The sequence below is a fragment of the Ctenocephalides felis genome, unplaced genomic scaffold (assembly GCF_003426905.1).
Source record: "Ctenocephalides felis isolate EL2017-DRISC unplaced genomic scaffold, ASM342690v1 CF-g0.4_SCAFFOLD_01170, whole genome shotgun sequence".
NCBI lineage: Eukaryota > Metazoa > Arthropoda > Insecta > Siphonaptera > Pulicidae > Ctenocephalides > Ctenocephalides felis.
The window spans coordinates 860688-882670 of NW_020537324.1; the positions used below are offsets into that span (position 1 = coordinate 860688).

The following is a 21983-nucleotide window of genomic DNA, read 5'->3' on the forward strand; positions in this document are numbered from 1 at the left end:
ATCCCTGGCTGATGGAAGTGATATTGGCCTTGGAATTAATAACTCTGGATTTGTTGGTTTTCAATCAGCTAGTGGCAAACACATAAAATCTCAAAGAAAGCTTTAACAAAATCCAAAAAATTATTTGAGGATAATGATTCCTCAGACAACATAATTCCTATTAGTAGTGAACAAGTATGCCTAAGCAATGAACAAAGTTCTGGATACCTTCAATCAGCAAATGATAAAAATATATCAGATCCTGAAGATTTTTCAAAAAATTCATCCAATGAAGGGAAGAAAAAATACATCCCAGAGAATAATGAAATACCAGCTAATTCAAATGAATTTAGAATCCAATCAGTAAATATGATGGCAAAATTGCAACATATTTAGAAAAATCTAAAGACAATGAATTTTTAGATAAGGATGAAAATTATACTAAAAACCAAAATTGTCCTTTCATAGGTTTTCGATCTGGTAGTGGTAAAACAATTCCCATTTCTCAAAATGCTCTAGAAAAATCCAGAAAACTTTTTGAGGACGATGAAATTTCAGCTAAAGATGAAAACTCTACCAAAGATAGAGACAAAATTTGTCCTTTTGTTGGTTTCCACACAGGTAGTGGTAAACAGATTCCGATTTCACAAAATGCTTTAACAAAATGTAGAAAACTCTTTGAAGACAATGAAGTTGCTGATAAAGAATATGAAAACTGTACTAAAGAAGCAAATAGGGACAAAATTAGTTCTTTTGTTGGTTTCCAGTCTGGTAGCGGTAAACAGATTCCCATTTCACAAAATGCTTTAGCAAAATCTAGAAAACTCTTTGGGGACAGTGAAATTTCTGATAAAGAATATGAAAATTTTACCAAAGAAGCAAATAGGGACAAAATTAGTCCTTTTGTTGGTTTCCAGTCTGATAGTGGTAAAAAGATTCAGATATCACAAAATGCTTTAGAGAAATCCAGAAAACTCTTTCTAGACAATGATTTATCGGATAAACGTGAAAATTATACTAAAGAAGTAAATAAGGACAAAATTTCTCATTTTGTTGGTTTTCAATCTGGTAGTGGTAAACAGATTCCAATTTCACAAAGTGCTTTAGAGAAATCCAAAACACTTTTTCAAGACAATGAAATTTCAGATGAAGAATATGCAAATTGCACTAAAGAAGTAGATAGAGACAAAATTTGTACCTTCATAGGTTTTCAATCTGGTAGTGGTAAAACTATTCCAATTTCACAAAATGCTTTAAAAAAATCCAGAATGCACTTGCAGGACAAAGAATTTTCAGACAAAGATGAAAATTGTACTAAAGGAGAAGATAGAGCCAAAAATTGTCCCTTTATAGGTTTCCAATCTGCTAGTGGTAAAAAGATTCAGATTTCACAAAATGCTTTAGAGAAATCCAGAAAACTTTTTCTTGATGATGAATTATCAGATGAAGGTGAAAATTGTTTCCAGTCTAGTGATGGTAAACAGATTCCGATTTCACAAAACGCTTTAACAAATTCTAGGAAACTCTTTGAAGACAGTGAAATTTCTGATAAAAAATATGAAAATTGTACTAAAGAAGCAAATTGGAACAAAATTAGTTCTTATGTTGGTTTCCAGTCTGGTAGTGGTAAAAAGATTCCAATTTCACAAAATGCTTTAGAAAAATCCAGAAAACTCTTTCAAGACAATGAAATTTCTGATAATGAATATGAAAATTGTACTAAAGGACCAAATAGGGACAACAATTGTCCTTTTATGTTTTCAGTCTGGTAGTGGTAAAAAGATTCAGATTTCACAAAATGCTTTAGAAAAATCCAGAAAACTCTTTCAAGACGATGATTTATTAGATAAATGTGAAAATTATACTAAAGAAGTAAATAAGGACAAAATTGTTACTTTTGTTGGTTTTCAATCTGGTAGTGGTAAACAGATTTCGATTTCACAAAGTGCTTTAGAAAAATCTAGAAAACTTTTTCAAGATGATGAATTTTCAGATAAAGGTGAAAGTTGTACTAAAGAAGTAGATAGGCGCAAAATTAGTACTTTCATGGGTTTCCAGTCTGGTAGCGGTAAAAAGATTCAGATTTCACAAAATGCTTTAGAGAAATCGAGAAAACTCTTTCAAGACAATGAATTATCAGATAAATGTGAAAATTATACTAAAGAAGTAAATAGGGACAAAATTTATCCTTTTGTTGGTTTTCAATCTGGTAGTGGTAAACAAATACCAATTTCACAAAGTGCTTTAGAAAAATCTAAAAGACTTCTTCAAGACAATGAAATTTCATATAAAGAATATGAAAATTGTATTAAAAAAGTAGATAGAGACAAAATTAGTACTTTCATGGGTTTTCAATCTGGTAGTGGTAAAACTATTCCAATTTCACAAAGTGCTTTAGAAAAATCCAAAAAACTTTTCGAGGACAATGAAATTTTAGATAAAGATTTAGAAAACTCTACTAAAGAAGTAGATAGAGGCAAAACTAGTTCTATTAAAGGATTTCAATCTGGTAGTGGTAAACAGATTCCGATTTCACAAAGTGCTTTAGAAAAATCTAGAAAACTTTTTCAAGATGATGAATTTTCAGATAAAGGTGAAAGTTGTACTAAAGAAGTAGATAGAGAAAAAATATTAGTTCTTTTAAAGGTTTTCAGTCTGGTAGTGGTAAACAGATACCAATTTCAGAAAATGCTTTAGAGAAATCCAGAAAACTCTTTCAAGACGATGAAATTTCAGATGAAGGTGAAAATTATACTAAAGAATTAAATAGGGACAAAATAGGTACTTTTGTTGGATTTCAATCTGGTAATGGTAAACAGATACCAATTTCTCAAAATGCTTTAGAAAAATCCAGAAATTTGTTTGAAGATAATAATTTCTCCAATAATACACATAAAAATAATGAATTTGTAGATAATTCACAAAAATATTTAGTGAAAACCAGTATACACTTAGATGGTTATGAAATTTCAGCTAAAGATTCAAAGAGCTACCCTGAAGATGCTGATGTAAATTTAAATCGTGGGCTGAAAACAAATAGGAAATTATTTGAAACTGATATATCAACTTCAAAAAAATGTAAAAATAGTTCAATTGAATCTTCAGAGAAATTTCATAATTGTCGCAATTCCAAACGCAAATTTTCAAGAATCGATGATGATAAAGTATTGGAGTCGAATGAATATAAGGAATCTAACATACAGACTATTTTATTAGAAAAAAATAAAGCAAGAGATATTACTGATAAGGAACATATTGAATCAAAAGTGATTTGGAAATTTAATAATATAAGTTCATCTAGCAATAATGAGTTTCATGATGGAAAAATTCAACAGGATACAGATTTATATGATAAACAACCTTTATCACCTATTTTAATGAAAAAACCTATTTCTGTAAATAAGGCTCCAAAATCAGATGGTAAATTTTTTGATAAAATAATAAAAAAAACAAATAATGATATTAGCACTTATAATATAGATAATGTTAGTATATCCCAGGAAATTAAAGAGAGTACGTCTGCTTTAATGGCAGACGAAATGTCTTTTATAGATGATTCAATTTTCAAAGGCTCAATAGTAACAAGTCCTTCAAGTTTTCTGAATGATGTATCAAATACTCTACAACCTGTTCTAATCAACGCTGATGCAACACAGAATGAGTTGCAAATTCAGCAGTGTACTACTTTTAATAAGAATCTTGGAGCAAGAGATTTATTCAAAAAGAAACCAGAGGACAAAACGAAAGAACGAAATTTGAATAATCAAATAAATAAATCAACTGAAGCACTACAATCAAAATTTAAAATACCTTTAAAGCCTGGAATTAAATAAAGTTGTTGATAATTCTTTAAAACGACGTGCAGTTGATATGGATTTAGATTATTCTGTACCATTTGCAAAAAAAATAAAGAAGTAGAATTTGAAAATAATTCAATTGACATAGAAATGATTCTATTTAATACCCAAATCATATCAAAAATAGATGAAAGGATAGTTTCTGAAGATGTTTGTACTATGAGAAACATGAGTTATGAAAAACAAAAAATGAGGATCAAACATATTAAAAGGAGAAAAATTGATTGCAAACCTTTGAGAGGATCTAGTTTAACAAATAAAATTGGATCTACTGATCGCGTATCATGGTTTAAGCACACTGATGGTGCAGTACCACAAAGCTATGATCGTGATACATTATTATACAAATTTCACTTGAAAAAAAATATTATTGATGTATCTATACAAAATATAGATGATTTTATCTTCAGTGCTTGGGATTATTACAGGTTAATATCTGATTTTTTTTTTTTTTTTGTAATTCCAACAACAAATCTCAATTTTTTAAATACAATAATACTCTTGTATCTTGTATTTATTATTAATAAGAATAGGCTTCTTTTAGACTATTATAATTTTATTATTTTTATATAATTTAGTAATGCTACTTGTAAAACTAATACATCTGGCATAGAATGCGGAGATGGAGCATATTAATTCTTGATGAAAACAGCAATATCACTCAAGAAAGAATAGTGACAAGTTTTCTAACAAGTCCAGGAGTTGATTCAAATATTATTAACGACACTTGGGTCAAGAATCATATCAAATGGATAATTTTGAAACTTGCTTCCATGGAAAGAAGTTTTCCTAATTTATTTGCGAATAAAGCATGCACTCCCCACAATCTAATGCTTCAGTTGAAGTACAGGTAATTTTGCTTTGTGTTTTATTTTGTTTTATAGGATTACATTTTGATTGGAATTTATGATTTATTAGATATGATAGAGAAGTAGATGAAGCTGAAAAATCTTGTCTTAAAAAGATTCTCCAAACGGATGACACACCATCGAAACCAATGGTATTGTACTGTGCTGATATATATAAACTTGATAGTAAATTGAATGATACTATAAATGATAAGCAGGTAATTAAATTTGAAATTATTTTTCTGGTAGAAAATCTTTGTTTATTTTTACATTAATATAAGTATAAATAATTATAGATTGTAAAGTGATTTATTTTTTTATTAAATTAAAGTTATGATAAGTTGAAATAAAATGAATATCAGATATAATGCATGATATAATTTCAATATTTTAATTATTTTGAGTTGCAATAAAATAAATTTTTTTGTTAAAGATTTCTTATGAGCTAGAGCTAAGCGATGGATGGTACAGTGTTCGAACTAAAATAGATCTCTTAATGAACAAAATGATATCTGATGGAAAATTTAAAATTGGAGATAAAATATATACTGTAGGCAGTGTCTTATTAAATTGTTTACAAGGTTGTGACCCTTTAGAGGTATTAAAAAAAATATTGTAAAATAATTTTGAGTAAATATTAACATTTCATTCCCTATGCTAAGGGTGTTTAAATATTTTTAATTTAGGTTCCAGAAGATGTTCGATTGCAGATTTTCAGTAATAGTAGTACCCGAGCTCGATGGGATATGCGCTTAGGGTTTACTGGCTTGCCTCCGATGTTACCTTGCTTAGGAACCATTCATTATCTTGGCGGTGTTATACATTTAACTGAATTTGTCATTGTAAGGCGTTATCCTATGATGTACTTAGTAAAACACAATGGAAAAACAAGTAATTTTTATTAATTATAACTATTCTAAAACCAAATTATTCAAATGTGAATGTTTTATTATTTTAGCAATGCATTCTGAAAAATTAGAATTAAAGCTTGCTCAAGAATATGAAAGGAAAAAAAGTGAAGAGATGGAAAAAATTTATAGTCAAGTTCGGAAATCTTATGAACAGGAATTATTAGAACAAGCACGAAATAAATTTGTTGTTAATGAAACAGATATAAATAAGATTAGATGTGCGGAAGAACTTTGTGAACTAATGAGATTATCTCATGATCCTTCTGCTTTACAAGTAAAGTGCTTTATTCAGATAATCTATTACTATATTCTGTGAAACTTATGTTTGTTTTTTTTTTTTAAGAATGAGCTGACTGATTCACAAAAAAATTTAATGCTGGAACATTATGATAAAAAGCGAAATGATATTACCAATGAAATTTTTAATAGGGTGCAAGATATAACAAATAAAGAAAACACATCAAAAAGGAGTTCTTCACAACTTCTTAAAATTAGAGTGGTTCCTCTTTGCAAGAATTCCATTTCTAGTAAGTAGTATTTTAATTTTTATATTAAGATAATTAAACTAAGGTATGCCAAATTTTATCAATATATTATTTAATTATAAGCTCATAATAAATCGGTGATTATATCTATATGGAGACCTAATGCTTTAACCTGTGATGTCCTAAATGAAAATCAGTTTATTAGAGCTCACAACTGTACTGCCGAAAGTATAAGGTAATTAACTTTAGGTGTTATGTATATGTATATTAAGTTTGAAGTATTTGAAGCCAAATTGAACTTGAGGATATATGTGCTATCTATTTTAAATTAAGCATTAATATTTCAGAAATGGAGATTTACAGATATCAGCTGGAAGACAAGCATCATTTAAAATAATCTCTAATAAAAGACATATTGGATTTAAAACTTATCCATTTCGTACATTTACAAGCATTACAGATATGTACAAAAATAATTTCAATCCCGTTTTTAATGAAATTGATACAGTTGGTGTTGTATTCTATATATCTACATTTCGCAATGCCAGTTCTTTTCAATCAGTATTTATAGCTGATTTAAACAAAAAAATAATTGAAATATCCTTCTGGGGTGGAATTCAGCATCATGGTTATGAAAAACTTATTGCTGTTAAGACAATACTTGCTTGTAGCAATTTGCAATGGAGAAATAAGAATAGTGGTCGTCAAATACTTTATCTCTATGTAACTGATTTGACAACATTTTCAGCAAATCCGCAACAACTACATTTGCAAAAGGTTTTCAATTCTTTTGAATTGTCTTTAAAAAATACTATGGAACAATTTGTAAATGAATGTAAGCAATCTTTATGGGCATCAAAAATGTCCCCTAATACTTCGACGAATTTTACTCCTGAAAGAAAATATTCTCCATCAATAAATATGGAAGTTGAAAGTAAAAGAACACCACCAGTTCAAAAAAGGCTTGATATGTTATCTACTCTTCCTGAACCTCCTAAATTATCTCCAGTTTCATTTAAAACTCCTACTAAGAGGTTTACCAAACCTTTTAAACCTCCAAAGCCAATCCTGGATAAAATGAATAATAATACAAATATAGAAAGTGGAAGTCCACCTTTGAGCTTAGAATGAAAGAACATTTTAATAAAATAAAATGCTACAATGAATTGTGATATCTTATGAATAAAATATTTTTATAATTGTTTATACAGTTTAAAATTGTTTTGTATTTTTATATATTTATTATGTTAAATAAACTTTGATAGTTATAAATTCGTTAGTTATTTCTAGAATTGAAAAAATATAAAATTAAAGCATTAAAACAATTCTTACAGTAAATTATTTTTTTCATTTACTATTTTGAATTTGCCTCTCGATTTAGTTCGTCACAAACGACACTGTGGCGCTGCAGGACTCATCTGACAGTTGTTTCAGAAACATATGACGAACATCAGTTGAAGCTTGGTTATGATCAGAGAAACACTAATTGCATGTAGCATTTTGTCTGTGTAAATGCTTACGACCGAAACTATTTAATATTCTATTTTTACAAATAAAGACCTTCATTTTATAGTGTAATTCATGCTATTATGAATCAACAAATAGTTAAATAAAATATTCGTTATGAGTGGAAGTGATGCTTCAGTAAAATTTGCATTGTCAAAGGACCATGACGGTTATTTTAAAAGTGCTTTTGCAAAGGATCTCATTAGTAATAAATCGAACAATATGTACAATTCTAGTGTTTCGTTATTAAATTCTGACGATATGGATATTGTGAGTGATCCTGAAGATATTCATGTGCAATTTGGACTTCAGAAGACGCCGAATTCATTTATATGGCAGAAACAGGTAAAAATTAATAAAAGATTTTAATTTATTATGTAATTAATTTAAATATTTGTTTTATATGAATTATTTTAATTTTGGTGGCGTGGTGTATTAAATATCCTTGGCTTGAATTTATGGAAAAAGGGGTCCGGTTAACGTTTCGTAGGAAACCTTTTTAGTTGACAGGTAAATAGTGTCCTGTTTAACTCAACATTGTGATATTAATATCATTTTCTGTTGTAATTAAACTATTTTGATTTTCATATTGCAAATCAACAATAGTTCATCTAAAGAAAGCGGAAATTTGTACGTTCCGGTGTTATAATTCTTTGAAGTCTATTATTCCCTGTACATTTGTTGAAATGTCTTCTATTTGCCTTTAATAATATTTATACTGAATTATTTAATATTTGTTTTCGCAAACATATTCCTTGGCAGTACATTGAGATTTTTTTGATTTCGTCTAGATTTCTGCTTGTTATTCAGATTACATGTACAAATCAGACCCTTTTTCATGTTTGTTTTGTATAATTTAAATTATATACTATGAAATACGGCCTTGGTGCATTCATATGAAAACTGGAGCATTTCCTGGCGTTGCTTTTCAGTCTGTAAAACTAGGTTCAGATCTGAATAAATTAGTAAAATACAACAGAAAAGTTATAAATTTCAATTTGATACTACATTGATTTACTACTTGCAGAAATTATAAGTTTCACGTGAATATATAAATTAATAAAATTACTGAATATACAATAATATTAACAGTAGAAATGCATTAAATTGCACGCAATATCGTGTGAAATGGGGGAAGATTCTAGATTAAAACTTCTACGCAATGCAGAATAATACTGCAGTTAATTTGACCTTTTACTCACAACAAATTTCTTGTATAGAAATTATTTAAATAGAAAATTCTACAATACTTTAGTACATATTTTGTCGCAGAAACCGTATGTTGTAGGTAAAGTTTAAAGGATATTGTGTTTTCGCCCTGGTATTTAAATGATTTTGATGTCATTTTATAGGTCATTTTGAAAACTCCCGATATACCAAATTTCAGCTCCCTGGCCCATCATTTGGCCAAGATATCATTGAAAATATGCAAAAGGTGACCCCTTTTTCAATGTCACCTTTTGTTGCAAATATAAAAGATTACGACAAACAAATAACGCGATTCTATTCAGATCGACTTTAACTTTTCTTAAGATAAGTTATAGTAATCGTCCCAAAATCGAAATTGAAGATTTCTGCATATTTTTACGTTTCAAAGGTTTCTGAACATTTTGGCATATTTTTGGTGTTTTGTGTGGATACATTTTTTTCACACGATTTCGGGCGCACGGTTCATCGATTTCAAATATTCATAAAACTTTCGATTGCTACTGATGGGGAGACGTGTTTATTAGTTTAGAAGTAGTGATTAGTAAGTTTAGAAGTAGGCAAAGTTAGGTCTCTTTTAGGAGCTAAATGTGCAAAAAATGGCAATTTTAGAGGGAACACAGCATTCGATTTGAATGATTCAAAAAACCTTTTGGATTTTTTTTATTCTCTTTATTGAATTACAATCTGTCTTTACAAACCCTTTTGGACAATGAAGTTATTTGGACTAGTTTTTAATTAACATCATTAGAAAGGCTATACATTTTTCTTGTACCATCCAAAATTTTGTTCTATTCCATATTCAAGCCCAAACTGGGACCAAAATTTATTATGATTGATCTGTGTTGCCAAGGCATTTTATTGCCAATTATTTTTTCAATCATTATAATAAACTATTAACACTATCGGTTATTTATTATATGTATTATTGTACATAGATTATTACCAAATAAGTTATTACCATTCTATTTTGCAACTGCAAGTCTTTTATATAGGTACTTCAAAATAATACTGTTACCATACTGTTACGTAGTGCATTAAACAAAGCCTAAATTTAATGTCTGTATCCAAATATAGGAATAAGTCATTTCCAATATTTGCCGAATGGTGAAATCTCAGATCTATATAGCTTTTGACCTTTTCCTTATGTAGGTGCCTGCATAAAATAATTTGCAATACTCACCTCACAATGCAAAATAGCCCGCAATCTTTGCCGGTTGGTCCGGATTGAAATCTAATGACTGGTGCGCGTAAATAGAGGAACATTAGATTGTTATGCCTGGTGCAGGTGTTGGCAACCTATGGGAAATCTGTATTTTTGTAAAATTTTAATGGATAGACTAAGATAAGATATTTATGTGTTTAGTATAATTACCATGTCACTTTTTCGGAGCCACAATCTTCAAAAATCTTCGAATTTTTCTTTACACATTTGAAGGAGTTACACTAACTTAACTAGTAACAAATTTTTGAAAATATTCCGAACTATTTCTTCTTAATATTAGGTTTCTTCTTAAGTGTTTAGTATAATGATCATGTAACTTTTTCGGGCCCATAACCTTCAAAAATCAAAAATCTTCAAATTTTTCTTAACACACTTGAATGAGTTATACTAAATTAACTAAAAACAAACTTATGAAAATGTTCCGAACTGTTTCTTCTTAATATTTGGTTTTTTCCTAAGTTTTTAGTATAACTATCATGTAACTTTTGCGGAGCCACAATCTTCAAAAATTCCAAAATCTTCGAATTTTTCTTAACACATATATTGAATACCCTGTTCCAAAAATAGATTTGAATGCCCAAGTGATTAGATTGAAAAGTTATATATTAGACTCAATGTATTCCTTATTTTTTAATTCTTTTTCTTATTAAATGAATAAATTAAACAAAATATTATATCACTATTTCTTAAAATATTGTAATTAAATTAATTGGTTTTTCTATGAAATTATACTCATGAACGAGTTATACTAAATTAAATAAAAACAAACTTATATAAAAATGTTACGAACTGTTTCTTCTTAATATTTGGTTTCTTCTTAAAATGTTTAGTATAATGATCATGTAACTTTTTTGGGCCCATAACCTTTAAAAATCAAAAATCTTCAAATTTTTCCTAACACACTTGAACGAGTTACACTAAATTAACTAAAAACAAACTTATGAAAATGTTTTTTCTTAATATTTGGAAGATATGGGAAAAATGTGAGTCCTGTATCTTTTTTAAAATTATTGTAGTAATTTACAACAAAGACTTTCATGTTTAAGTTTTAGTAACATTGCAATTATATTTACTAAAATAGTAATATTTCAAGCAAATTATTTATTGCTACTTGAAATCGTTAATATCTTTGATATTATTTACTTGCAAGTCATACAAAATTGACTTGGAACAAATTCATGTATATTTTTCGAACTAATTTTTAATTTATTATTTCGAACTTCCTAATATTATGGAGTCGTATGATGTTTGATTAAAAATATTAATTGAGTATTTTTGTAAAATACTTATCGTTACTTCAATACAAAGATCTTTGATATTTTAAGTATTTTTACAATTAATATTATACTTACTAAAATAGTATTTCAAGAAAATTATTTATACTTTAAATCGTTGATATCTTTGATACGATTTACTTCCAAAGTATACTTGTAACAAATTCATGAACACTTTATAAACTATTTTTTCTTTGTGAAAACGTACAGTGTTTAAGTAAAAAAATACTAATCCAGTATTTTTTCCAAACACCATTGGTGAATTTAAAATAAAGTCTTTGATATTTAAGACAAATTTCAGATATCACTGTATTTTTATTATATTTGTATGATCTTTCATACCAGACATACCAGACATTTATTAAGTGTAAAATTGGTTGAGAATTTAAAAAAAAGCTAAAATAGTAATTCAAGAATATCATTTATGGTTGCTTCAAACCGAAAATATATTGATATTATTTTTTTTTATTTCTGAACAAACCATACTAAATTTTAAGCTTGTAACAAATTCACAAATCTTTTGTAAAAAATTGATTCTTCTCCTTCCAGCCGAGAATATCTTTGGTATTATTTACTTGCAATTTACTACTAAGTTGACTTATAATGAATTCATGAAAATTTTGTCAACCAATTCTTCCATTTTGGCTATCTTGATATCGAGTAGTAATATCTCAAATATGATCAAGTAGTAATGATATCAGAATTTCTCTTGATATTATAGATCTAAAATATGATTACAGGGGAAAATTGCATTTCGGAGACATTATTGCAAAAATAATTAAAAAAAATGAAAATACTGTATTTCATCAAATAGAACAATTGCATGAAATTCGTGAAAATTTTGCGAACCAATTCTTCCACGGTTGTCTTTTAAACAGCCATCTCTTAGGTCTGCATTATAGACAAATTCCAATTCCAAAAAATAGTCAACCATTAATTGGCAATTGACAATTACAATGTTCAGAAAATATTCAATATATATTACCAAATAATTTTCTCTTACTTTATCAGCTGTTACTAAATATTATTATTGTGCTTACATAAGACTAGTTATATGCGGACTATTCCCCGTCGTCAATCTTTTGTAAAGATAAAAAGGTTAAATAAAACCATCATAAAGATTTTGCGCCCAGGCATTTGCCGGTCTTACAAAATACCGTTATCAAATTTCATATTATGCTTGATAGATAATGCATCTCTAAGTCAGGGTTTTCCAACTTTAGTCTCTGAAAGACCTTTTATTCGATGTGAAACATTGAGGCGCCAGACGGTCGGAGGACATATATTATTTTGCCAAAAGGAATAAAATATTCATATATTGAATACTCTGTTCCAAATAAAAGATATTAAAATAGCTTATGATACTATAATGATTTTTTTAATATTGATAATGATTTTTTTTTATTTTACATAAATAAATATGTATATTCTATTTCACAATATTTTATACATAAGTGTATTTTTATAACTATTCCTCAAAAAATATTCTTTTCTTTTTTCTCTTAAATTCCTCTAAATGTATGTTATTTACTCAAAACCATGATAATTATATTAGATTAGAGATAGTAGCCAAATTTTAACATTTTTTTCCTTCTCTGATTTATTTTGCATATCTATTTTGATCTTCAGTTACACCTATTTTCAGGATTTTTAATTTATTTTTCATCTAAATATTTTTTTTTACCACATTCAGCTAAATACTGTAAAGCATTTTTCACATTTTTCTGTGCTGCTCATTTTTATTCTAAAAAGCTTTGTATTCATTTCAATGCATTCATTAACTATCAAATAATTTGTTGTTTTCCATTCTGAAGGAATATTTTTGTTTTCTATATTCCTCCATATGTTTTTCGAGTTATGGTGTTTTTTTCATTATTTTAGGAGTGAAATCTTCCATTAATTTGTTATAAATTTCTTTTGCTTTCGGCTTCTCCGTGATCCATACACAATTTTTATTAATAATTTTACATTTATTTTTAATTAATTTCAGTAATTTATTATTTTCTTGCCAAAATTGCAAAAAATCTCCATTGACTTGCCTTTCATTTATTTGTTTAATAATATTTCTGATGAGTAAACAGAGTAAGGCTTCGCATTTCTCCTTGGTTGATATTAGTTTAAGACCTCCTTCTAATTGTGTTCGCTTTCGATTTTTCAGAGTAAAATATTCCTTATTTTAATTAATTTACCTCATCGACGATTATTATATGCAGCTGTATATTATTGATTATTGTCCTAGATGGATAACTTGTTTGTACCTTTTATTTCTGAAGCAGGTAAAAAGCGGTGTTGCATATTCACCGTTATTTTTAATTTGAGTATAAAATACATTTAGATAGTACACATTTAGATAGTACAATTGAATAATAAAATTCCACCACGTGCTATTTTTACCTGTATTTAAAAACCTTACCTCATTAATCGCGTCTTGCACATGATTAGATTACGATAGCTACAAATTATAGTAATTAAAGATAACTATTACATTTTTTATATTTTTTTGTAAATTAAAAATTTATATTTCCCAGATATTATTCCCAAGTATGTCATTTCTCAAAAAAGTCTCTGTTTAAGATGAAACGGATGTTTGTACTTATTATCCGAATGTCTAGGGTTGTATTACCGACACAATATTTAATTAATTGCTTGTCGTACAAATGGCTACTATCTTGATAAATGGTAAATTATACTATAAAACAAAACAAATCTTATATTATAAACACACGAACATAATAAAGTACAATGACCGACTCTCGGCTTAGAGTACATTTGCGTTTAACCACAGAATCCGAGAGAATGTGGACTTCTAGGACAGATTTATTTGTTGTAACAGATTAATATTATTAGCAAGTATTATGGAATTATATTTTAATATGTTAAGTTATAAAATGGGTAATTTAAATTTGTGGTAAATAACGAACTTATGTTGTAGAATTTTGAATTTCACCACGTATCACCAAGAGGGAGGGGGGGTCCAAAAATCCTTAAAAAATCAATCACGTGAATAATGGACGCCCTCTAAACAGGATTTCATCATTACCGGGCGCCCAATTAGTGAATTGGCATTTAAAATCGACTTTTTTTTTAAAGTGCGACCAAAAAATTTGCTGATGTTCAGGATGAAATAGGTGCGAATATAAACAGAAATGAAAAATCGGTAGAAATATTCTTTATACATAAGTCTCCAAAATATACGAAAATTATAACATTACATTAAGGTTGGGCTAAATGTTTTAGCAATGTGATATTGCAGCGAAAATCTTTGTGCATTCTCTAAGAATCTCTAAGAATCATTTTTTCTTTTAAACTTCCCGTAAGGTAAGTTATTGTAATGAGCCGTAAATCGAAATTGAAAATTTTTGCATTTTTCGACGTTTTGAAGGTTTCTGAACATTTTAGCATACCTCAGAAAAAATTGATGTGTGTGTGTGTGTATGTATGTATGTATGTATGGATACAAATTTCCAGTCACGTTTTCGGGCGCACGGATCAACCGATTTGAAGATTTGAATGGTTCAAAAAACATTCGATTCCTATTGATAGGGAGAAGAGCTGATTAGTTTTTGGCAAAAGCAAGTCCAGCCGATTCGGAGATAAGGAGCAAAGAGTGCAGAAAATAGAAATCGAGTTTCTGAGAGAACGGAGTATCCGATTTGAATGATCTAAAAAAACATTCAATTAGTAATGAATGCCCAGCCATTTTGAAGATACGATAAGGAGTTAAATATGTAAAAATGGCAGTTTTTGAGAGAACTAAGCGTCCTGAACTGAAAATATATTTTGGATTTATATATCCAAGTGGGAGTGGATATACAACTTCTTGATATCAGGTTGTCCGAAATAGATTAACAACTTTGCATTGAACTGCATTTTTTGTTATTCCTTACATTTTCAATTACCACATGATTGGATTTTTATAATTTGTACGAGTTCGCATTGCCTTAGATTCAGTAGCATTTCTCATTATAATTAAATTTGTAATTCTATTACATTTTACGATTAGTCTGATCTAAATATATTGATTAGATTCTAAGTTGCACTGAAGAATATTTTCAATTATGATCTTCCAATTGACTGACCCATAATCGTATGCATATCCGTAGTAAATTTGCATTGCACAACATCCAATCCTCGAGAAATAATTTCGACACGAATAACACACGCATTTGCAATAACCACTTCATAGGTACCTCACATATTCTCTTAGTTCATATGCTTGCATGTCTAATAAATACTATATTTATAAATACGCTTCTTGAGGTCAATGCATTATTCCATTACTGTATTATGGTATAATTCTATTGATTAAAGCTGTAATATAATACATAAAATGCCAAGATATGGGCTCTATCGAACGCATAAATAATGGATTTTGATTGCATTATCATATTCATCTCGTACCCGGTTTATGTTTTCTATAATGTATTATTTTGCGACATAAGAAAAGATAGTTTTCGATCAATTAAAGGTAATTATACCATTTTTATTTGAAATGCAATACAATGAACTTCTATTGTTTACTATTTAAGTAGAAATGCTACGCTTACATTTTTGAGAAATTTTATTTTTCTAACCACCAGCGTTACCATATTTTTTTCGATCCAATGCGGTTTGACCATGTGTTTAAACGGTTCGACCTTGTCTTCCTAGAAAGAAATCTAGAAGTTTTTCTTTTGTTTTGGATGTTGCACTCGGCTTGTCGTCTAGGTCATAACGGCAGAAAACTTCGGGTCAAATTGTCCAGTATTGTTGTAAATCTAACCTAACCATATATGGTGTCATATATGTGTCTTGTGAGAACTGCGTTTTTTGCAATTTTTGGGTATTTATGATCTATGTTATATGTGCAACTCGAAACTAGGATCATAGTTGAATGAATGTCAATTGTGCCGTTTGTAATAATACATGGAAAACGATTCTTTTACCAAGTGTGAGCATTCACAAAATTTCTCGAAAGGTTCGCGCAGATCAGTAGAAAATCATCTGGGAAAATCAGTTCGATTCTTTCACCTCGTATATTTTACTTGTGTTTAAATACAATAACAGAAAACGCTATGAAAATAAAATAATAATAAAACACCGATGATAGCGGAATACAAAGGATAATGTAACTCTCATGCACATGCACATTTTTCTCTGCCAACCATGAGAAATGCATTGTTCACAGAACAATGTTTTTTCTTCCTCGTATTAGGCCTGAAACAGATTGTTTCAAATTATCTGGAAATATTAGCATAATTAAAGAAAAAGATTACATTTTTTAAAGTTTCGTACTCAAAATGTTCGGCATGCTCGCTATTGGAAAATTTTAATAGAACTTCACGGTTATATCTTTATAGGCAAGAAATAGCCTACTCATATTTCATATTGACGATATGCATATGCAATTTGTTAATGTTGCTTAAACCATATTTTTGAAACAACAATTTAAACTATCGATTTGAAACCATTGCTGGTCTAACAACAACTTTTATGTTCATTGCTTCATCCAATGTGCACGCAAATATAATAATACGGTCTTAAGTATTATTATTAAGTGCGTGCATAAACCTGACAGTGCAACCGCTCATACGCACAGCATATGTGCAAATCGTAAGAAAATTTAGAAAGTTTCCAATTCACGGGAATCAAGTCTTCTATATATGTAATATACACAACAAAAGATTGCAGAATCAACTAGCCGCCCAATTCCTTCATAATAATCCACTAAAAGGCGTTAGGTTTAATGATCCAGACTAAACTATAAAGGCGGTATAATAAAATATATCACATATAAAAAGCGATTACGAATTGGCTTTGGGCTATGCATGCAGATGTAAATTACGCGTACTCGTTTTATATGGTCTTATAAGATGTTATATTATGTGCAGTAAAGATATCTTTTACATTTTAATAATATGAATAATCATAACTTAGTTTAAAACTTCACCGTTATAGAACGATTATAAGATTTTTGATATAAATTCGATAGACGATTTCGAGAGCACGGATCAACCTATTTGAATGATTCAAAAAATATTCGATTCCTATTGGTGGGGAGGCGTGCTGATTAGTTTTGGCAAAAGCAGGTTCTGCCGTTTCGTAGATACGAGGCAAAAAGTTAAAAAAAAAAATGGAAATTTAGTTTTTCAGAGAACCAATGTATGTATTTTATTTTACCATCTTAGGCATTGCGCTTAGGATATGTTTCTGCATGGTTTGCATGGCAATTAAATGAGTTTACAATTTTTGTCTATTTTTATATCCGGTATTATAGGATGCAGTTTGTGATTAACATGAAATGTTAGTGTAAATAAATCGTAAATCTAGAATGTGCACGTGCTAAGATCATTATGAGTTTCAGTAGAAAACATGTGAAGATATCCGTTGCGCTAAGCACTGCTAATTTATAGTATTGTTTTCTACTTACAAGCGAGTTCAATGTTAGAATGTTCGTTATAATCTTACAAGATATAAATGGAGCATTTAATCACGGGCGCCTTCCTCATCTTACTGCAAGTTACTGTTTTATGCCTTTTTTTGCTTCAATTATATTTTAACTGTGTGTTCCAAAGGATCAGCAGAGGTCTATAAATCTAATGCGTGGCTTTTGCTGTTTCTAACAAAATCTTGGGATTCTAAATGAACTTCTGAATTCGGTGGGAAATAGGTAGAAATAAGTACATTCAGTTGATCAATATTTGTTTCAAGCTTTTGTTGGGTACAAGTAAACTTTTTACCTCTTCGATTTTTTGAAGATGCATATTTCTCCTATCTTCGTCTTATGAAATATAAAACAACTAAGAAACATTTAAGTTGTAATAAAAAGAAATTTTATATCAAGCCGTTATACAGACTTGCTTGAAGAAATTATGTGAATTATGTAATATGTTTGATTACGCAATTTAGTAATTATAACTTTTGAAGCAAATCTTACCAGCGTGTTGAAGTTCGAGTCCCAGGGCTGTAGGAACTGCATTTTTTTTCACCGTTTTTTCAACGTTCAACTATTTTATTCATGTTGTTCATATCATATATTCGAAAAGATCGTAAATCGCATACTGCAGCAGAACCTCGGCCAGCTGCCTACGTCGCTTAAGGGCTAAAATTAAACTGTTGGTGGAAAGTTGTTTATCATAAACTCACATTTAGAACTTAAATGTGGAGTTTCCTCATTCGTAATGTTCCAAAAGGCGCGTCCGCCTGACATTGACATTTCCGTTGATTTAATTTACTTTTGACTACGTAATCAATCAATTACAAATTAAGTCTTCTAACCCTATTTAAACTGATCTTTGATCACAACAGGTACAGGATTTGACACTAGAATGCGTTGGATACATGATATTTATGCATCGTTATTCATTCTTGGGTCTATTTTAATTATAGTAAAATTTCGAAATATTCGAATTCATTTCATATTCATCAGAATTAGTTCGGAGAATTTCTACTCCCGCATAGTCGAGCAGGAGAACTTCAAAGAAGTTATAAATACATCTTGATTTACTAATGTAGTTAAGTGTATTGTGTGATAAATTTGAGATGAGTTTAAGCATGCCTTTTCGAAATGCTTTCACTGAATATTTATGTTAAGATCGTTATTAGTCACTTTTTGGTCTTATTTTTTCAGAGGAATATATGGATACATAGTTACATAAAAATTGACTCACTTCACGGTATTAAATTTTTAGCTTTGCGGTTTAATGACTATTCTTAAATATTGTAGAGCTCAAAATCTTGTTATGTAATTGATCTTAACTTTATAGTTAATTTATTTTAAAAATATAAAAATGGTAATTGATAAAAATTTAAATTGTTCTTCTACAGTTTTTTAACAATTAATTTTTGTTTTTGAGTTATACATAGCTTCATATTTTGTATGATTATTGAATTCTTAAATTTTTAACTTCCCGTAGGGCAAGTTATAGTAATCGCAAAAAAATCGAAAATGAAAATTTTTATATATCTTTACGTTTCAAAGGTTTCTGAACATTTTGGCATACCTTAGAAAAAATGGATGTATGTGTGTGTGTGTGTGTGTGTGTATGTGTGTGTGTATGTGTGTGTGTATGTATGTACGTGTGTGTATGTATGTGCGGATACAAATTTTCGTCGACGATTTCGGGAACACGGATCAACCGATTTGAATAATTCAACTAGTGGGGCGCATGGCATCGTGCCTTAAGGCAAATTGCTGGAACTTCCCGTACCAAAAATTATTTTTTTTTTGAAAAGATTAACATTTTTTAAAAAAATTTACTCTAAAAAAAATAGATTTTTGAGGAACTATATAAATTTTTGACAAAAACTTACTTTTTGTTGAAAAATTTATTTTGAAATATTTTGGAAATTCTGAACTTTTTTTCAAAGCAATCGTACTGCTTCAATGCATAGAGACTAAATATCGAAGCGCGTAAGCGCCGCGTCGCTGTCTAACGCATAAGCATTGGTACGGAACCCATAGGAATGTTAACAAAATGTATACTCATTGTTAAAATCTCTATAAAATATCTGATAATTTGATGTGCATATGTCTAATGTCTAATGATTATTGTTGACCGCCAAATGTTATTTTTTTTTACTTTTTTTACTAGATCTCTGAAACCGCTAGACCTAATTTCATAAAAATTTCATCAAATCTTCATCTTGATAATGCAAGTAAAATGTTTCTGAATTATTCAAATTGCTTCATCCCGATTCCCGAAATCGTCGACGAAAATTTGTATCTGAACACACACAAATGCACGCACACACACACATACACACACATACATCAATTTTCTCTAAGGTATGCCAATATATTCAGAAACCTTTGAAACGTAAAGATATATAAAAATTTTCATTTTCGATTTTTGTGCGATTACTATAACTTGCCCTACGGAAAGTTAATTATAAATAAATCAATTTATCACCTCCAGAACATTAACAATCGTCATTTCATTTCGAATCAAATTTCAAAAAAAAAAATAGTTGCCAAATTTCCACAAAATTGAAAAAGTGCTCCAGCATAGTCACAGTCTAAACGCATTTGCAAATAATTCTGTGCGATATTTTCACTTATACTGTGCTCAGCTTGGCGGCATTTTCACATTTTTCAATAATTTTCACAAAATTGGAAAAGTGCTCCAGTACACAAACAGTCTAAACGCACTTGGGTAAACATTTGTACCAGAGTGGCGCTTAGACTGTGCTTAGCTTGGGTGATTTTTTGAATTTTTAGTCCAAAATTACAAAAAAATTTTTTTGAAAAAAAATTAGAATCAAAAAATTTTTTTTTCCAAAATCAATTGTTTTGTTGAAAAAAGCAGAAAGTTCTTTGAATCATTTAAATCGGACGCTTAGTTCTCTCAAAAACAGCCATTTTTTTTAAATTTAGCTCTGTAACTCCGAAACCTCTGGGCCTACCTTTGCCAAAAACTAATCAGCACATCTCCCTATCAATAGGAATCGAATGTTTTTTAAACCATTCAAATCGGTTGATCCGTTCTCTCAAAAATTCGCTTTCTATTTTTTGCACTCTTTGCTCCATATCTCCGTAACGGCTGGACCTGCCTTTGCCAAAAACTAATCAGCACATCTCCCTATCAATAGGAATCGAATGTTTTTTAAACCATTCAAATCGGTTGATCCGTGCGCCCGAAAACGTGGACGAAAAAAAGCGGACATACAAACACACACACACACACACACACACACACACACACATCCATTTTTTCTGAAGTATGCCAAAATGTTCAAAAACCTTCAAAACGTCGAGAAATGTAAAAATTTTTGATTTCGATTTTTGGACGATTACTATAACTTACCCTACGGGAAGTTAAAAAACATTCGATTCGTATTGATAAGGAGACGTGCTGATTAGTTTTTGGCGAAGGCAGGTCTAGCCGTTCCGAAGATACGGGGCAAAAAGTGCCTAAAACGGTAACTCAGTTTTTAAGAGAACGGAGCGTCCGATTTAAATAATTCAAAAAACATTTTACTTGTATTGACAAGATGAAAAATCGATAAAATTTTCATAAAGGTAGGTCTAGCGGTTTCGGAGATATGGAGGAAAAAGTAAAAAAATTAGCCATTTGGCGGTCAAAAATAATCATTAGACATATGCACATCAAATTATCAGATATTTTATAGAGATTTTAATAATAAGTATACATTTTGTTAACATTCCTATGGGTTCCGTACCAATGCTTATGCGTTAGACAGCGACGCGGCGCTTACGCGCTTTATATTTTTTCCATATGCAGTTAAATCAGTACGATTGCTTTGAAAAAAAAGTTCAGATCTTCCACAATATGTCAAAATAAAGAAAAAAATATTTTTTTTCAAAAAAAAAAATTAAATTTTTTTTTCAAAAAAAAAATTAAAAAAAAAAAATTTTTTTTCAAAAAAGTAATTTTTTGTCCATATATATAATTTCTCAAAAATCTTATTTTTTCAAAGTACATTTTTTTCAAAAATGTTAATCGTTTTTAAAAAATTAATAATTTTTGGTACGGGAAGTTCCAGCAATATGCCTTAAGGCACGATGCCTTAATTACCTTAAGACAGAATTCCACTTACAGCTAGTTTAACTTTATTTTATATAAGTTCATTACAAAACGATACATTTCTTACTTGCCAGTATACTTTTTACTTTTTCGATATATTGAAGATGTTTATTCCGTTACTTTTCGACTTCTGAAATATAAAAAAACTAAAAAAACATTTAGCTTT

The 21983-nt window shown here is 29.2% G+C and overlaps 1 protein-coding gene across 1 annotated transcript in view; it reads left to right on the forward strand.

The window, feature by feature from the left end:
• The window catches only part of LOC113365847 (breast cancer type 2 susceptibility protein homolog), an 8345-nt gene extending 1134 nt beyond the window's left edge, over positions 1-7211 (forward strand). Inside the window, exons 2-13 of the mRNA XM_026607392.1 lie at positions 448-1515; positions 1715-2669; positions 2924-3657; positions 3964-4264; positions 4450-4686; positions 4755-4902; positions 5118-5282; positions 5371-5575; positions 5643-5869; positions 5939-6122; positions 6204-6315; positions 6428-7211. Coding sequence (XP_026463177.1) covers positions 448-1515; positions 1715-2669; positions 2924-3657; positions 3964-4264; positions 4450-4686; positions 4755-4902; positions 5118-5282; positions 5371-5575; positions 5643-5869; positions 5939-6122; positions 6204-6315; positions 6428-7211 — 5120 coding nt within the window. The remainder of the gene's footprint in view (positions 1-447; positions 1516-1714; positions 2670-2923; positions 3658-3963; positions 4265-4449; positions 4687-4754; positions 4903-5117; positions 5283-5370; positions 5576-5642; positions 5870-5938; positions 6123-6203; positions 6316-6427) is intronic.
• The last annotated feature ends 14772 nt before the right edge of the window (positions 7212-21983 follow it).